The sequence below is a fragment of the Taudactylus pleione genome, unplaced genomic scaffold (genome assembly GCF_031769625.1).
Source record: "Taudactylus pleione unplaced genomic scaffold, aTauple2 ptg000845l, whole genome shotgun sequence".
NCBI classification, from domain to species: domain Eukaryota; kingdom Metazoa; phylum Chordata; class Amphibia; order Anura; family Myobatrachidae; genus Taudactylus; species Taudactylus pleione.
In genome coordinates, this window is record NW_028285247.1 from 2,019,422 (window position 1) to 2,037,776 (window position 18,355).

At 52.1% G+C, this 18,355-nt stretch overlaps 1 protein-coding gene across 1 annotated transcript in view; it reads left to right on the forward strand.

Moving 5' to 3' along the window:
• The window catches only part of ATAD3A (ATPase family AAA domain containing 3A), a 140,127-nt gene extending 124,688 nt beyond the window's left edge, over window positions 1–15,439 (forward strand). The window contains exon 16 of the mRNA XM_088458632.1: window positions 14,876–15,439. Coding sequence (XP_088314758.1) covers window positions 14,876–15,055 — 180 coding nt within the window. The 3' untranslated portion in view covers window positions 15,056–15,439. The remainder of the gene's footprint in view (window positions 1–14,875) is intronic.
• The last annotated feature ends 2,916 nt before the right edge of the window (window positions 15,440–18,355 follow it).

The following is an 18,355-nucleotide window of genomic DNA, read 5'->3' on the forward strand; positions in this document are numbered from 1 at the left end:
CACCTCCACGTACCCGTCCCACGGCATTGACACCTCCACGTACCCGTCCCACGGCATTGACACCTCCACGTACCCGTCCCACGGCATTGACACCTCCACGTACCCGTCCCACGGCATTGACACCTCCACGTACCCGTCCCACGGCATTGACACCTCCACGTCCATTTGACACATTAGTAAGCTCTTTAGAGAAATTCACCTAAAAACTGATGTCTTTATTGCCCAAATTATGCTATTTAAACCCCTCCAAGTGCATGACTATACATTGAGAGGGATGTGCCAGAGGTTAAGCACTGTGTTCCGATACTGTTATCTTAAAATAAAGATTTTCCCTACCTTATCACCTGCTCAGGCGTCTGCACACAAAAATTTTAGAATTTCCTCTGAAAAAGCAATGCGAGTTTGGAATTGGACTGCAAATGAAATTCGCAGTGTGAGCTCGCTGTGAGAACGGCTTTCAGAATCCAACTCGCACCTAATTCAATTGACCCCATAATGTAACCAGTATAATACATAAATTAGAAACCTACATTGTGACACTGTTAAATTGTGCCAATGCGAATATTAAATAAATGGATTGTTAATGCATATGATCTAAAGTATTTTACATAACATCATTGGAAAATTGCCTCTTTTTAAGACATCCTTACACATATCCAGAGCTTACGCTTACCACATACAGGTGAGCACTGAGTACAACCCCTATTTACTGTATCTCATGTTGTGAGAAGGTGACCTCACCGTGAGCCTTTACCTGAAGCGCACTCTCCCACCTGCTTTATCTTATATTTCTAATTATGGCGTTATTTCTTTATAGAACCTTTTTTCTAGCACGTTTTACAAATGGGATTAATGGCATCATGACTGTTAAATATAATGCGTTTTCTACTTCAGGGTCCATAGGGGGTCCACAGGGTTGACCTTGGGGTATAGCTGGATCTGGATCCACGGGCACCACGCAGTTAAAGCTTTGCTGCTCCCAGGATGCACTTGGGTCCGTCCTCCTCTATACCCCACCCCGGCCACAGGCACCTCAGTTTTAGTTGGTGCCCGGCCGGAGTCGGGTCACCCTGTCGCAGTGGGGCTGCAGGAGCAGCCCCTAAGCTTTATTTTAAAAGAGAAATTTTTTATTTTTTTCTTCTTTTTTTACACTGTTAGAGCGGCAGCATCAGACTGTCCTTTAGGACGTCCACGCTGCCGCTCCTTCTCCCCGCTGGCGCCGTGACGCCAGTACAGCTCTGGGGATCGCGGCGGGACCCCAGAGCCTGTACTAGCCGGGCTCTGGGGACTCCCTTGACTGCTGCCGGACGCGACGGGGATCAGGTAAGCCGCGGGTCGCCGCGTGCGGCGGCCCGCGGATACTTCAATGCAGTCAGGAGCCTCCGGTCTCTGGGGACAGACCGGAGGCGCTAGCGGCGGCGGCGGGCTCCCCCTCAATTGAGGAATACCCCGCGTGTCCGCTAGACCACCAGGGTATCAGGCTGGTAGCGGGACCGGCAACCCGGGGGTTAATTGCTAGCCAGGGGAGGCAGCCTTCCCTGTCTAGCGGCTCCTCCCCTCAGCTCAGCGCGCCTTTCAACTAGGAGTCTGGCGTCGCTGAGCTGCTCTTATCTCTCGGCCACTCCTCCTCTGAGGTCTCCGGCGGCCATCTTTACTGGCACATCGCAGACTCCCAGGCGGTATCAAGTGGACCGGTCCCCCTGTGTACCTCTCCCCTGCTAAAGGACAGTGTACACAGCGCTATAGCCCTCCCAGACACTGAATCTGGGCGGTTGATTGTAGCGGAAGGTGCAGTGAGTATAACTTTTCTGCATTGTATGTGACTATTGCTAGTGCTGCCTGTCTGTGACTTATTCTCCTTACTGTCAGCTTATAACTATCCCTTTCCTTCTCCTACGGCCCGGCAGGTGTGTGGGGGAAGGGCGTTTTTCTGAGACCCTCACTTATATAAAACACGTATTTGTGGGGTCAGTCACATACTGTTGTGTGCTACACAGTACCATATCTGGGCTGTTGTGTCGCATACTGGTGAGTGCGCGGGTGTTAAAACCGTAATTCCTCTGGTGATACCTATTTCTTGTGTATTTACGGTATCATGTCGGATGAGGAGACTGAGCGCTCTGTGGCTCCTGTGCTATTTTCCTGCAGACGCTGTGCTGCTGGAGTTGATGGGGAGGACTTATCTCAGGATGGTCTGTGCGGGCGGTGCCAGCTGGTACCGGGCCCCTCCAACCCCCCTGTATCACAGGACCCTCCTTGGGCGATGTTTTCACAGGTGCTGGCGTCTATTGCGGACCGGTTATCGGTCCCATCAGCGGTCCCTTCTAGGGCGTTACCGCAGCCCACCATCCCCCATTCCCCGAGGGTTCCACAAATGTTGCGGTCTTCCCCCGGGGCCCAGACTGTGGGTCCTTACTCGGGACTGCCTGTGTATATGCAGTCTTCCCCAGGGACGTGTCAGTCTGTAGTGCCTTTGCAGAGTGTTGCTCCGACGGCTCCTCCGCCTTGGGTGGATGTTCTATCCAGCTCCGTACAGAGTCTGGCGGCTTCATCCTCGGCGTTTCAGTCTATGTTGCAAGGTGATGTGCCACCAAGGGTGTCTAAACGTCCGGTTGTGAGTTCACTAGCTGCGCAGTTGTCGGACTCGGAAGTGTCCTCAGATGATGGAGAAATCCATGAGGACTCTGACTCTGATGTCATGGGGCAGGAGGTGGAAGCTAAGTCCTCCATTAATGTTCCAGCCTTAGTTAGGGCGGTGCGGGCTATCCTACATGTTGAGGATGATGCGCCGGCTCCTAGGTCGAAGTTTCCTAATTTTAAAAAGGCCAAAGTGACCTCAACTGTGTTCCCCCTGTCTGATCAATTATCGGATCATATGGCGGCGGCCTGGCAATTACCTAGTAAGAGGTTCCATCCACAGAAGAGGTTGGCGGCGAACTATCCTTTTCCTGAAGCTCATTGCAGGAAATGGGAAACTCCGCCGGCGGTGGATTCCCACGTTACCCGCTTGATCAAAAGCGCGACGTTGCCATTGCCGTCTATCTCCTCTTTGAAGGATCCCACGGACAGGAAGGTGGAGACTTGTTTAAAGTCCATTTATTCTCTTTCCGGGGCGGTGGCTCGCCCGTCCATGGCTATCTCCTGGGTGGCTAAAGCCATTGAGGCATGGGCCAATGCCTTGGAGGATACCTTTCCTGATGAGGCTCTGGATATCCAGAGAGCGTTAGTGGGACAGATGCGGGATGCAGCTTCCTATATTGGGGAAGCGTCTTTGGATGCCAGCCTGCTCACTTCTAGGGTGTCGGCTGCAGCGGTATCTGCTCGGCGCTCCCTGTGGCTGAGGTCCTGGAGGGCTGATGCAGATTCAAAAAAGGGTCTGGAGGCCTTGCCTTTTAATGGTGATTTACTATTTGGTCCGGATTTGGACAGAATAGTGGATACTTTGGCTAAGTCCAAGTCGGCTTTTCTCCCTTCGGCCTCTGCGCCGGCTAAAGTGAGGAGCTCTGCCTTTCGGTCCTTTCGGGTTCAGGGTAAGGCCAAGGGCCAGTCCTTCCCGAGACATTCGGCGACCAAGGCCGCACCCAAGCCCAAGAAGCAGGCATGGAGTGCTCGGCGCCCTTCTTCCAAGCAGGAGGATAAGCCTGCTGCCTGATGGGACGGGCCTCTCTCTGGGGGACCCCAGAGTGGGAGGCCGACTTCTCCAATTCGCCCAGTGTTGGCACAATACCACCACGGATGCCTGGGTTCGAGAAGTAGTCTCTCAGGGGTACGCCCTGTCTTTTCGGTTCAGGCCGCCCCACCAGTTTTTCTGTACGAGTCCTTCTCTGGACAAGACCAAAGCTGGTCAGATTCAGGTAGCTATAGAATCCTTGCTACAAGCAGGGGTCATTGTTCCCGTTCCGCAGTCTCAGCGCGGGACGGGGTACTATTCTACTCTGTTTCTGGTACAGAAACCCAATGGTTCTCATCGCCCTATCCTGAATTTGAAGTCTCTGAACAGATACCTCAGAGTTCCCAGGTTCAGGATGGAAACGTTACGTTCCATCATTCTGGCGATGGAACCCGGGGATTATATGGTCTCCCTCGATATCCAGGACGCCTATCTCCATGTGCCCATAGCACCGGCACATCAGCGGTATCTGAGGTTTGCTATCCTGAACCATCACTACCAATTTCGGGCGTTGCCTTTTGGCCTTTCCACGGCTCCGAGGGTGTTCACCAAGGTGATGGCGGTTATGGCTGCCCACCTTCGGGGTCAGGGTCTACGTCTGTTGCCGTACCTGGACGATCTTCTGCTGCTGGCGAGCTCCCCGGAGGTGCTTCTTCGACATCTCCACCTGACCATTGCTTGTCTTCAAGCACACGGGTGGTTGATAAACTGGAAGAAGTCCTCCCTGATTCCATCACAGCGGATGGTTCATTTGGGAGCCCTGCTGGATTCTCGTCAGCAGCGGATTTTCCTGACTCCAGAGAAGGTCTCCTCCCTGCAGCTGCGGATACACAGTTGCCTGAGCAGTTGCCGCCTGTCGGTCCATTCAGCTATGAGAGTTCTGGGGTCCATGGTGTCGACATTCGACATGGTGGAATTTGCCCAGTTCCATTCCCGGCCCCTGCAGGGGCTGATTCTATCGGAATGGAACGGGTTACCTCACCGGATCCGCTCTTAGATGCTGGTGTTGTCCGCGGAGGTTCGGCAGTCTTTGGCTTGGTGGCTTCAGACGGTGCATCTGGTCGAGGGGCGCCCCTTTTGGATCCCGGACTGGGTCCTGCTCACGACGGATGCCAGTCTTCGGGGTTGGGGGGCAGTGACCGGCTCATTATCGCTTCAGGGTCGTTGGTCCGCGGAAGAAGCACTTCTCCCCATCAACATCCTGGAACTGCGGGCTGTGTACAGGGCCCTGCAGTCGTCCGGCCCCGCTCTTCACGTAAGGGCGGTTCAGGTGCAGTCCGACAACGCCACCACGGTGGCGTACATCAACCACCAAGGGGGAACTCGCAGTCGGGCAGCAATGTCGGAGGTGTCTCGCATTCTTGCTTGGGCGGAGTGTCACGTTCCAGCGATCTCGGCAGTCTTCATTCCCGGAGTCCTCAATTGGGAGGCGGACTTCCTCAGCCGTCACGATGTGCATCCCGGGGAATGGTCGCTTCACCCAGAGGTGTTTCAGCTACTCGTGGACAGGTGGGGGCTGCCGGAGCTGGACTTGATGGCCTCCCGTCACAATCACAAGTTGCCCGTTTACGGGTCAAGGACAAGAGACGCAGGCGCCTGTCTGGTAGACGCTCTGTCGGTGAAATGGACGTTTCACCTGGCGTATCTGTTTCCTCCGATATCCTTACTTCCTCAGGTTCTGCGGAAATTCAAGCAGGACGGCGGCACGCTCGTGCTGGTGGCTCCGGCGTGGCCCAGACGTCCTTGGTACTCCGATCTGAGTGCCTCTCCATCGACGCTCCGTACCTTCTTCCTCAGCGTCGGGACCTGTTGTCTCAGGGGCCCTGCCTTTACCCGGATCTGGGTCGGCTGTCTTTGACGGCGTGGCTCTTGAGACAGCCGTCTTGAGGTCTAGGGGTTTCTCCAGTTCAGTGATTGGTACCATGCTTAGGGCACGCAAGCCTGCCTCCGCGCGGATTTACCACAGGGTGTGGCGCACTTATTTTCAATGGTGTGAATCCAGAAACTATGATCCGCAGGTGTTCCGGGTTTCCAGAATCTTGGAATTTCTTCAATCGGGTTTGGACCTCGGCTTACGCCTGGCCTCTCTGAAGGTTCATGTGTCTGCTTTGTCCGTGTGGTTTCAGCGACTGATTGCTACACTGCCAGATGTTTACACCTTTTTCCAAGGTGTTCTCAGGATCCAGCCTCCCTTCGTGCCTCCGGTGGCTCCGTGGGACTTGACGGTGGTACTGAGGGTCTTGCAGGGTCCTCCTTTTGAGCCGCTTGAGTCGGTGGAGCTCAAGTGGCTGACGTTTAAGACCATTTTTCTCCTGGCAATTGCTTCGGCCAGGAGGGTTTCAGAATTGGGGGCGCTTTCCTGTCGCCCTCCTTTTCTGATTTTTCACCAGGACAGGGCAGTGCTCCGCACGCGTCCTGAGTTTTTGCCCAAAGTGGTTTCAAAGTTCCACATTAATCAGGAACTTGTTGTGCCAGCTTTTCAGTCACCTGATCTTTCGGCTGGTGAGGCTTCCTTGGATGTGGTCCGGGCACTTAGAATCTATGTGGACCGGACTGCTTCGGTTAGGAAGTCGGATTCTTTGTTTGTCCTCTTCGGTTTTCACAAGAGGGGTTGGCCTGCCAACAAGCAAACGTTAGCCCGTTGGCTTCGTTCAGTTATTTGTGAGGCTTATGCGCAGGAGGGTTTACCTGTGCCAGCCTCTGTTAAGGCTCATTCCACTCGTTCTGTGGGTCCCTCTTGGGCTGCTAGACGTGGCGCCTCCGCTGTTCAGCTGTGTAAGGCGGCTACTTGGTCTTCAATTCAGACGTTTTTGAGGTTTTATGCGTTTGACACCTTTGCCTCTCAGGATGCATCCTTTGGGCGCCGGGTACTCCTTTCAGCACAGGAGCGTCCCCGCCCTTAGTTGAACTGCTTTGGGACATCCCCAAGGTCAACCTTGTGGACCCCCTATGGACCCTGAAGTAGACAACAAGAGATATGGTAAGAACTTACCTGTGTTATCTCTGTTTCTACGAAGTCCATAGGGTCCACAGGGCGCCCACCCTGACGCACCTGGCTTCAAATGGGCTGTGTGGCTGGTCACCGGTTTTCCGTCTCCCATTTCTGTGAGTATGGTTTCTTGTGTGTTCCAGTCTTCCTTCTCTCTGTTTAGTCTCCTCCTCCGGCCTTAGCTGCTTACCAACTGAGGTGCCTGTGGCCGGGGCGGGGTATAGAGGAGGACGGACCCAAGTGCATCCTGGGAGCAGCAAAGCTTTAACTGCGTGGTGCCCGTGGATCCAGATTCAGCTATACCCCAAGGTCAACCCTGTGCACCCTATGGACTTCGTAGAAACAGAGATAACAAAGGTAAGTTCTTACCATATCTCTTGTTTTCTTGACCTTTTAAGGCATAAAATAGATATACACGTAACAGTAGTAAGCACTAGGTGTAACAGAGGCAGGAGTTCTCTATTGTTGAGCTGTAACAATTTACTCTATGGAGCCATAGTTTGCATTACAAATGTGTTTGCACATGACTGGCCTAGACCTTACAATGCTTTTAGCTGTATGTTAAACATAGATGTTTGACCTAGAATAATTTATCAGACAAATCTTCGGATAAAATCTGCTTGTGCAGGAGGAAGTGAGGTAGAATGTAGAAGTGATCCACCTGGTTATGATTGGTTTTTCAGCACGTTTGCTACAGCCAGATACTGATTAGGTGGCATTATGTATTTGCTGGATTTTAATGGGTGATCTATTGCAGTTATTAAAGAGAAACTTTTTCTGCTTTGTCAAGTGAAGAAGCTCCAAATTACTGTGGATCATCTCTTTCAGAGTCTATTATAATACATTTTGTTTAGAGGGCATGTGTCATGATTTCAGATTCTGAGATCCAGTCTCTGTAGAGCGTGCACTCTTTTTGTATGGACAAAATGTTTTCCTCAGTTTGGCTATTCATGTTTGTTTGTATTTTGCTTTCTACACCTCACCTGAGCTCCACTGAGGAATCCATAGGGCAGGGGTGTTCAACTAATATTTTGGATGGGCCCTTTGAAACGTTAGGGAGATTTGGTGGACAGACATTTGAAGACAGGTGCTATTAACTCTTTGGGGGGTGCGGGGTTTGAGACTGGTAAAACGAACTGTTTTGCAACCAGAGGGGTGATCTAAGACAGCTTGTATATCAATGTTTTGTATTCTGAAGGAGAAATCTAAGACAGATTTTATTAACTTTCTATTCTGCGGGGCTCTAGGATAGGTGTTAATTTTTTGCATTCTGAGGGTAGGGGAATCTTGGTTGTGGTGTTGACTCCTTGCAGCCTGAAGTTTTACAAAAAGGGGATTTCTCAATGTGTAATGCTAAGCTGTGGGCAGGGTCTCTCCAAGTCTGGTGGTCTATGGGTCTTACGTGCTAGCACAACCTCCTCCTCCAGCTCTTGCTGCTATTGTACCTGCCTCTCCTGTCCAGCTGGATGAGGGTGATGGACATGAAGAGACGGCAATGTGAGCTGTACATGGCCACAGTAGATTATTCAGTCCAATCAATAAAGGCATTGAGTGGCAAGGATGGGACCCAGCTGTCTCTGTGAACGAGCCCCCATGGGCCATGTATGGACACTGCACTTGCACCTGGATGTAGGACGTAGCAGCCTCCAGCTGTGATCACTGTAGCCCCATCATTGTTGAGGGATCATTCCCTATTGCAGTGATGCAGCCTGCCTTGCAGGCCAGTATGTATGGTATAAGCCCGCATGCTACCAGGTAAATAGGGCTGCCATAGACTGTTGTTGTTTTTTTGGGGGAGATTCTGGTTGGTACTAAAATATTTCATTAGATGAGGTCCTTTCCCTGCTCAGAATAGTAATGAATGGTAATTATAACCATCTTTCTACTTCAGGGTCCATAGGGGTCCACAGGGTGACCTTGGGGTATAGCTGGATCCTGGATCCTCGGGCACCACGGAGTTAAAGCTTTTAGCTGCTCCCAGGATGCACTTGGGTCCAACCTCCCCTATACCCCGCCCCCGAGCCACAGGCACCTCAGTTTTAGATGGTGCCCGGCCGGAGTCGGGTCACCCTGCGGGGTGGGCTGCAGGAGCAGCCCCCTAAAGCTTTTAATTTTTTATTGAACTTAGTTAAATTTATTTATTTTTTACTATAAGTTTTTTCTCTAGAGCAGCAGCGCTGGGCTGTCTGTACAGACGCCCACGCTGCCGCTCCTTCTCCCTGCTGGCGCCGCGACGCCAGCACTGAACTGGGGATCGCGGCGGGGGAAGCCAGAGTCTGTACTAGCCGGACTCTGGCTTCCCCCGGGACTGCTGCCGGAAGACGCCGGGGAGATCAGGTAAGCCGCGCACCGCTGATTAGCGGCGGTGCGCGGGTTCCTTGTAAATGCAGTCCCATGCCCCCGGTCTAGGGGACAGACCGGGGGCGCTAGCGGTGGCGGCGGGCCCCCCCTCCAGCGGAGGCATACCCCGCCAGACCACTAGACCACCAGGGTTAATATCGCGGCAAGCGGGATGCCGGCAACCCGGGGGTTAATATGCTAGCCAGGGGAGGAAGCCTTCCCTGTCTAGCGGCTCCTCCCCTCAGCTCAGCGCGCCTTTCAGCTCGGAGTCTGGCGTCGCTGAGCTGCAGATACTCGGCCACTCCTCCTCTGAGGTCTCCAGCGGCCATTTTCTCTGTGGCAGCGTGGATACTCTCAGGGAGCACGCGGACCGGTCCCCCTGTGTACCTCTCCCCTGCAGAAGGACAGTGTACACAGCACTATAGCCCTCCCAGACACTGAATCTGGGAGGTTGATTGTAGTGGAAAGGTGCAGTGAGTATATCTTCCTGCATGGTATGTGACTTTTGCTAGTGCTGCCTGTCTGTGTCTTTTTTCTACTTACTGTCAGCCTGTACCTATCCCTTTCCTTCTCCTACAAGCCCTACAGGTGTGCGGGGGAAGGGTGTTTCTACTGACCTCACCTATATAGATCACGTATTTGTGAGGTCCGTCACATACAGTTGTGTGCTACACAGTACCATATTGTGGGCTGTTGTTCAGCACACTGGTGAGTGCGCACGTTTTCTTCCTAAGTCATGTCTGAGGAGGAGATTGAGCACTCCGGGGCTCCAGCATTGTTCTCCTGCAGGCGCTGTTCTGCAGGAGTGGATAGGGAGGATTTGTCACAGGACGGCCTGTGCGGACGGTGCCAGGCGGTCCCTGGTACGTCTAAACCTCCCATTTCGCAGGAGCCACCATGGGCAATGTTTTCCCAGGTGCTGGTGTCCATCGCGGACCGTCTGTCGGTCCCGACTGCCGCCCCTACTAGGGCGTTGCCCCAGCCTGCCATCCCCCATTCCCCGGGTGTCCCACAATTATTGCAGACTCCCCCGGGGTCTCAGCCTGTTGGTCCCTATGCGGGGTTGCCAATGTATATTCAGTCCACCCCTGTGGCACAGCCGGCTGTGGTGCCGTTTCAGGCTCCTGTGACAGCTCCTCCACCCTGGGTGGATGCGCTTTCCCACACTGTCCAAGATTTGGCGGCAGCATCTTCGGCTTTTCAGTCGATGTTGCGCAGTGACGTGCCCTCCAGGGCGTCTAAACGCTCAGTCATGGCACAGGCTGCGCATCTTTCGGATTCTGAGGGGTTCTCGGATGATGGTGAGGTACAGGATGACTCAGCCTCAGATGCCTCAGTCCAGGAGGTAGACACTAAGTCTTCCATCAATGTGCGGGCTCTGGTTAAGGCGGTGCGGGCTATTCTTCTGATTGAGGATGAGGCACCCGCTCCCAAGTCAAGGTATCCTAGTTTTAAAAAAGCTAAGGTTACTTCTACAGCGTTCCCCTTGTCTGATCAGTTGACTGATCACATGGCGGTGGCCTGGCAGACGCCCAGTAAGCGTTTCCTGCCACAGAAACGCTTGGCGTCCAATTATCCATTCCCGGAAGCGCATTGTAAGAAATGGGAAACTCCGCCTGCAGTCGATTCCCATGTAACACGCCTCATCAGGAGTGCTACTTTGCCATTGCCGTCTATATCCTCGCTGAAGGATCCTACGGACAGGAAGGTGGAGACTTGTCTAAAGTCTATTTATTCTCTCTCAGGGGCTGTAGCCCGGCCGTCCATGGCCATCTCCTGGGTGGCCAAGGCCATTGAGGGGTGGGCCAACGCCTTGGAGGACACGTTTACGGATGAATCTCCGGACGTCCAGGGGGCGTTGTTAGGACAGATGAGAGATGCCGCCTCCTACATTGGAGAAGCATCTTTGGATGCTAGCCTGTTGACCTCTAGGGTTTCGGCGGCAGCAGTGTCTGCTCGTAGATCCTTGTGGTTGCGGTCTTGGAGAGCAGACGCGGATTCAAAGAAAGGCTTGGAGGCCTTACCTTTTAATGGGGAATTACTATTTGGTCCGGACCTGGACAAAATAGTAGATACCCTGGCAAAATCCAAGTCAGCCTTCCTCCCTTCAGCTACTACACCTGCTAAGGTCCGGAGCTCGGCGTTTCGTTCCTTTCGGGTTCAGGGCAAGGCAAAGGGTCAGTCCTTCCCGAGGCAGTCCGCACCCAAGACCGCCACAAAGCCAAAGAAGCAAGCCTGGAGTGCTAGGCGCCCTTCTTCCAAGCCAGAAGATAAGCCTTCTGCGTGATGGGACGGGCCTCCCTCTGGGGGACCCCAGAGTGGGAGGCCGACTTCTTCAATTCGCCCAGTGCTGGCACAATACCACCACGGATGCCTGGGTGCGAGAAGTGGTCTCCCAGGGGTACGCCCTGTCTTTTCGGCACAGGCCGCCTTGCCAGTTTTTTTGCACAAGTCCTTCTCAGGACAAAACCAAGGCCTTGCAGGTTCAGGAAGCCATAGAGGCCTTGCTGACGGCGGGGGTCATTATACCCGTACCACAGTCTCAACGTGGGATGGGGTATTACTCTACGCTGTTTCTGGTGCAGAAACCCAATGGCTCTCATCGCCCCATCCTCAATTTGAAGTCCCTGAACAGGTTTCTCAGGGTTCCCAAATTCAGGATGGAAACTTTGCGTTCCATCATACTGGCGATGGAACCGGGGGATTATATGGTCTCCCTGGATATCCAGGACGCCTACCTCCATGTGCCTATAGCAACATCGCACCAAAGGTTTCTGCGGTTTGCTATTCTCCACAACCACTACCAATTCAGGGCTCTACCCTTTGGTCTCTCCACGGCACCAAGGGTATTTACCAAGGTGATGGCGGTCATGGCGGCTCACCTTCGGAGCCAGGGGATACGGTTGCTACCGTATCTAGACGACCTCCTCTTGCTGGCAAGCTCCCCGGAGGTACTGATCCAGCATCTCCACCTGACGGTCGCTTGTCTACAGGCGCACGGCTGGTTGATCAACTGGAAGAAATCCTCCCTCATCCCATCACAACGGATGGTTCATTTGGGGGCCCTGCTGGACTCTCGTCAGCAACGGATTTTTCTGACTCCAGAGAAGGTCTCCTCCTTACAGCTGCAGATTCACAGTTGTCTGAGCAGTGGCAGAGTGTCGGTGCACTCAGCGATGAGAGTTTTGGGGTCCATGGTGTCGGCATTCGACATGGTGGAGTTTGCCCAGTTCCATTCCAGGCCCCTGCAGGGGCTGATTCTTTCAGAATGGAACGGATTGCCACACAGGATCAGCTCTCAGATGCTGGTGTTGTCCTCGGAGGTGCGTCTGTCCCTAGCCTGGTGGCTGCAGACAGCGCATCTCCTGGAGGGGCGCCCCTTTTGGATCCCGGAATGGGTTCTGCTCACGACAGATGCCAGTCTCCGGGGTTGGGGGGCGGTGACAGGCTCCTTGTCACTTCAGGGTCGTTGGTCGGCGGAGGAAGCGATTCTTCCCATCAACATCCTGGAACTGCGGGCAGTATACAGAGCCCTGCAGTCGTCCGGCACCGCTCTTCACGGAAGGGCCGTTCAGGTGCAGTCAGACAACGCCACCACGGTGGCGTACATCAATCACCAGGGAGGGACTCGCAGTCGAGCTGCGATGTCGGAGGTGTCCCGCGTCCTGGCTTGGGCGGAGCGCTATCTTCCAGCTCTCTCGGCAGTTTTCATCCCAGGAGTCCTCAATTGGGAGGCAGACTTCCTCAGCCGTTACGATGTGCATCCCGGGGAATGGTCGCTTCATCCAGAGGTATTCCAACTACTCGTGGACAAGTGGGGGCTGCCAGAGCTGGACCTGATGGCGTCCCGTTACAATCACAAGCTGCCTGTGTACGGGTCAAGGACAAGGGATGCAGGCGCAAGTCTGATAGACGCGCTGTCGGTGAAATGGCTGTTTCAACTGGCTTACTTGTTCCCTCCGATATCTCTGCTGCCTCGGGTCCTGCGCAAGTTCAAACAGGACGGAGGCACACTGATCCTGGTGGCCCCAGCGTGGCCCAGAAGGCCGTGGTACTCCGATCTGCGGAGCCTGTCCATCGACGCTCCGTACCTCCTACCTCAACGGCGCGACCTGTTGTCTCAGGGGCCCTGTCTTCACCCGGATCTGGGTCGACTATCTTTGACGGCGTGGCTCTTGAGACAGCCGTCCTGAGGTCTCGGGGCTTTTCTAGCTCCGTTATTACCACCATGCTGAGGGCGCGCAAGCCTACTTCCGCGAGGATCTATCACAGAGTGTGGCACACTTACTTTCAGTGGTGCAAGGCCAGAAACTATGATCCCCAGGTGTTCCGAGTTTCGCGTATTCTGGCTTTCCTTCAGTCCGGTTTGGACTTAGGATTACGTCTTTCTTCACTGAAGGTACACGTGTCTGGTCTGTCGGTGTGGTTCCAGCGCAGGATCGCTGCTATGACGGACGTACACACCTTTTTCCAGGGTGTTTTGAGAATCCAGCCTCCCTTTGTGCCACCTGTGGCCCCGTGGGATTTGGCGGTGGTTCTTAGGGCCTTACAGGGTCCTCCTTTTGAGCCCTTGGAGTCAGTGGAGCTCAAGTGGCTAACTTTTAAAACTGTTTTCCTCTTGGCAATTGCTTCTGCCAGGAGGGTTTCAGATTTGGGGGCGCTTTCTTGTCGTCCCCCTTTTCTGATTTTTCATCAGGACAGAGCGGTGCTTCGCACTCGTCCTGATTTCCTGCCTAAGGTGGTTTCCAGGTTCCACATTAATCAGGAAATTGTTGTACCAGCCTTTCAGTCACCTGAACTTTCGGCTGGGGAGACTTCCTTAGACGTTGTAAGGGCACTCCAGGTTTATGTGGACCGGACTAGTTCTGTGAGGAAGTCGGATTCTTTGTTTATCCTCTTTGGTTTTCACAAGAGGGGTTGGCCTGCCAACAAACAGACTCTAGCCCGTTGGCTTCGTTCTGTTATTATTGAGGCTTATATGCAGGAGGGTTTAGCTGTTCCAGCCTCTGTTAAGGCTCATTCCACTCGGTCCGTGGGCCCTTCTTGGGCTGCTAGCCGTGGCGCCTCTGCTGTTCAGCTCTGTAAGGCGGCCACCTGGTCTTCCATTCAGACCTTTTTGAGGTTCTATGCGTTTGACACCTTTGCCTCTCAGGATGCATCCTTTGGGCGCCGGGTTCTCCTATCAGCACAGGAGCGTCCCCGCCCTTAGTTGGACTGCTTTGGGACATCCCCAAGGTCACCCTGTGGACCCCTATGGACCCTGAAGTAGAAAACAAGAGATATGGTAAGAACTTACCTTTGTTATCTCTGTTTCTACGAAGTCCATAGGGTCCACAGGGCACCCGCCCTGACGCACCTGGCTTCATATGGGCTCTGTGACTGGTCACCGGTTTTCCGTCTCCCATTTCTGTGAGTATGGTTCTTGTGTGTTCCAGTCTTCCTTCTCTCTGTTTCGTCTCCTCCTCCGGCCTGGGCTGCTTACCAACTGAGGTGCCTGTGGCTCGGGGGCGGGGTATAGGGGAGGTTGGACCCAAGTGCATCCTGGGAGCAGCTAAAAGCTTTAACTCCGTGGTGCCCGAGGATCCAGGATCCAGCTATACCCCAAGGTCACCCTGTGGACCCTATGGACTTCGTAGAAACAGAGATAACAAAGGTAAGTTCTTACCATATCTCTTGTTTTATGTTGCTATGGCTTGTAATTGCTGTAATGCTCCTCAGTGCTATGTGCACTGTACCACGCTTTGCGAGAGGTCTGTGTTTCCTAAATCTCTATTTATTATAGTGTCATTCATCTAAAATGTATAGTGTAAAGTTCTGTTCTTTTTGATGATGTGAGTTCCTCCTGTTTCTAATAACTCCTATTGTATCCATCTCAGGCTGCAGCGTATGCCTCAGAAGATGGCATTTTGACAGAAGCCATGATCGATGCACGTGTGGCTGATGCTATTCGGCAGCACCAACAGAAAATGGAATGGCTGAAGGCAGAGGGCAAGGAAGAAGGCAAAGACTCGGGCAAAAATCCTCTGCAACATCTTCTGGAGGGAACCCCTGTATGAAAGAGACTGAAAATAATCTAGGTTACCACAAAACTGCCTCTGGTGTCTGTCAGTAATTGAGATCAGATGATCACTGCAGGCGACCTAACCAGCTGTTCCTCCCTGGAGACGATAAATGGCGCAATGGCAGCCTCCCACCAGCAGGAGGTGACACGAAATGCAGCTCTTGCACTCAGGAGACAATTGAGCCTCTTCACCATTCATTCCCTATTAAACTCATGCCTTTTTATATTTGTTTTAGGGTACCCATGATTAATATATGTGATGCATTGTTTTAAGCCTGAATGGACCTGCTGTAATAAAGTGGTTTTTGGTTGAATGTATAGAATAACCTGATTGTCAATGAACGGCCATCCAAATTCATATATAAAGAAGATGAATGTAATTGTGAAGTGCTTCTCTTTATTCATCCTGAGTGTTATTTTTGGTGTACTAGTTAACAGGACTGTGCTTTAAAGCCTACTGTACCCAAAACATACAAGATAATACAACGGGAAAGGCTTCTAGATGTGTCCATACTCGTCGCATCAAACATCCCCTCTTGTCACGCCTGGTCCTTTGAGACTATTGCTAGCGCCTGGTGACTTTTTTTTGCTGGAAAAGCCCAATGCTTTGCAACTATGACGCACCAGTAGACTGTGCTGATTAATTTGATGTGTGACACTTGTATATCTGTGTCCTACTGAGTCTCTCAGCATGCGAAGTGCTACGATGTAGAGGCCACAGCTTTTTTCGATGTAAAGTTCTATTTACAGTCTCACACACAGATATACAAGTGTCACATATCAAATTAACCAGCACAGTCTCCTGGCGTTTTCCTAGTCGCATCACATTGTGACTTAGACCCATTTTTGGCAAAACAAATATGCCCGATGCCAGCAGAGTTGCACGGGACTTGACTGCTCACTCAGACCAGGCATATCGCGCTGCATGGCGTATTGCTGCTAGATGTAGGAGGCCACATCTGTATTAACATTCACCAATACACGTAATTTCAGAAGGACAGTAAATCTGGGCCGATCATAACCTCACCTGAAAGTGTTTGTCCCATCATATGGCAGCCAGTGAGTTGTGGTTATTCAGGCTGAGAACCAAACTGTTGGACCTCAAATTGCAATGTCCACTTCTTAAGGCAATCTACATCCAGGGCCAGCAGCTGAAAGAAGTGGGTCACTCCAGAGGCTGCAGGATTCTTAACGAAAGCATCCCTCTTATGCTACTGGCAGCACGGCAGCAGTGCTACTGGCTGCAACGTGCCATTCCAGTCACCCTGCAAGCCACATGCAGCTGCCATGGGGCAGCGTTGGTGCTGCCCTGAGCGATGGCACCGCTTGCGCAGCGCAATCGCTGGATTCCTACGGCGTAGTGAAGGTTCTGACCAGGCAAAACGTTTGTTATACGTGAGTATGGTTGGCGAACCAGAAAAACTGCAGTTATATTAAGGACACTGTAACTTGCTGTGCAAAACTTTGGTTTATGTGTGCTGAGAAAGTTATTTTGCTTTGTTTTTACTAAGGTGCTTGAGATATAACAAATGCTGATTAGTATCTTCATCAGCTAGTATGCCAAGTTCACATGTTGACTAAACAAGACACACACATTGCTGAGGTCTAATTAAGCAGTGCTGGAAGAGAAAAAGCCAGTTTGTTTTCCTGTGTTCTGTTTAACCCCTGCATTACTGAAACAAAAAAGTAGCAGTGTTTTTCTGTGTTAAACGTGAATTACAATTGCTTTGCTGAAAGAAAAATTTATTTGTGTAAACTGGCTTATCTAAAAGCACCTACACTTGTACATACCCCTCCCACTATAAAAATGGAGGAAGTTTTTCGCAAGTAAATTTTTTGGCCTCTCACCAAAAGACAGAGGATTATATGTTAGTTAGTGACCCAGTCAATGGGCACGACAGGTGCTGGGCATCTGAAGAAAATGTCTGCCTCGCATGACCTAGAGGCATATTTGCTGATATGTGAGAGGGTGGCACAGCATTTAAAGTGGTCAGCAGATACTAGGGCTGATAGACTTACCCCCTATCTCACTTGTGAGGCTCAGAAAGCCTATGCTGATGTGTACTCTGCTGATGCAGAGAAATATGACCTAGTCAAAAGTGCCATTCTGGCCAGGTCAGGTCTCACTCCTGGGAAAGTGCAGAACTTCCACGAATGGGCCTACTACAAGGGGTCCCTATTCGGAAGCAGGTTGCAGAACTCGCCAGATAGGGGCGGAGTTGGCTCCAGCTAGAACGCTGCATTTCTCTCACCTGAATTGCCCACATTCTGGTGGGTTAAGCTCCCTCCAAGGGAGAGGAAAATGAGACAGCACATTCTGCAGTTACAATAGAAGTTTGGAATTCTGGGTTTTCTGGGCTGCACAAGTCAAAGTGGAAATGTGCAACTCCTTGTTTCCCAGGTTGCCCAGAGCCAGCAGGAAGTCGGCAGCACAGGAAGGGTTTAAAACTCTCACACACCTGTTGCTCATTGCTCCTGATGCCTGATAAGCTAGCCAGGCGATAGGCTGGGGGTGGTGTTTAGCATTAGGGTGCCAGGACCTGGAGGGTCCACCGACATTAGCACAAGGAGTGCTGAGTCATTTACTTTTGTTGTTTGCTTATTTTCTATTATGTGCCTGTGTGTGTACAGGTCCTTTAAAAAGACACTGCTCTACCAACTACCTGCCTGTCTGGAGTCCTCATTTCTATACCCCGTGTTTTTATATATATATATATATATATAATTAGATATATTTCAGAGGATGCGCATACAACATGTACTGTATTGTGAACAATAAATCTCACTTGAGTCCAGCAATGAAACTGAAAATGTCAGTATCCAATTTTCTTTAAAAGACACACCAGGTCCTAATTCATTTGTGTAAGGACCGCAGCTCTCCTTTAACATAAGACCGGATTCCAGGTCCAAACAATCTGTCAGAATACAATAGAAAGAGAGCACTCCATGGTGTGAACAAAATTCATGAACCATCAATGGTTTCGCCAATCGATGGCCATTCCTAATTTCTCAGGGGAGACTGATGTTCAGTCCCCTCTGCTGAGTGAGGCTTCCCTGGTGGCTTCTGCTCCCTGCAGCCACCGGGTAAATGTAGGGGGGGGGCAGCCCTGTCTTCCACGGCGGCTCAGCTCCCTGGAGCTGCCAGAGTATACACAGAGGGAGACACAGGCAGCATCAGCCGCCAGGAGGGGGGATGCCATCTGGGTGCCCGATCACTGCTGGCCGCAGTGATTGGGACACACTGGGAGTGGAGCCGCAGGTGCAGAGGGGCTTGGAGGTCCCTATGAGATAGGTG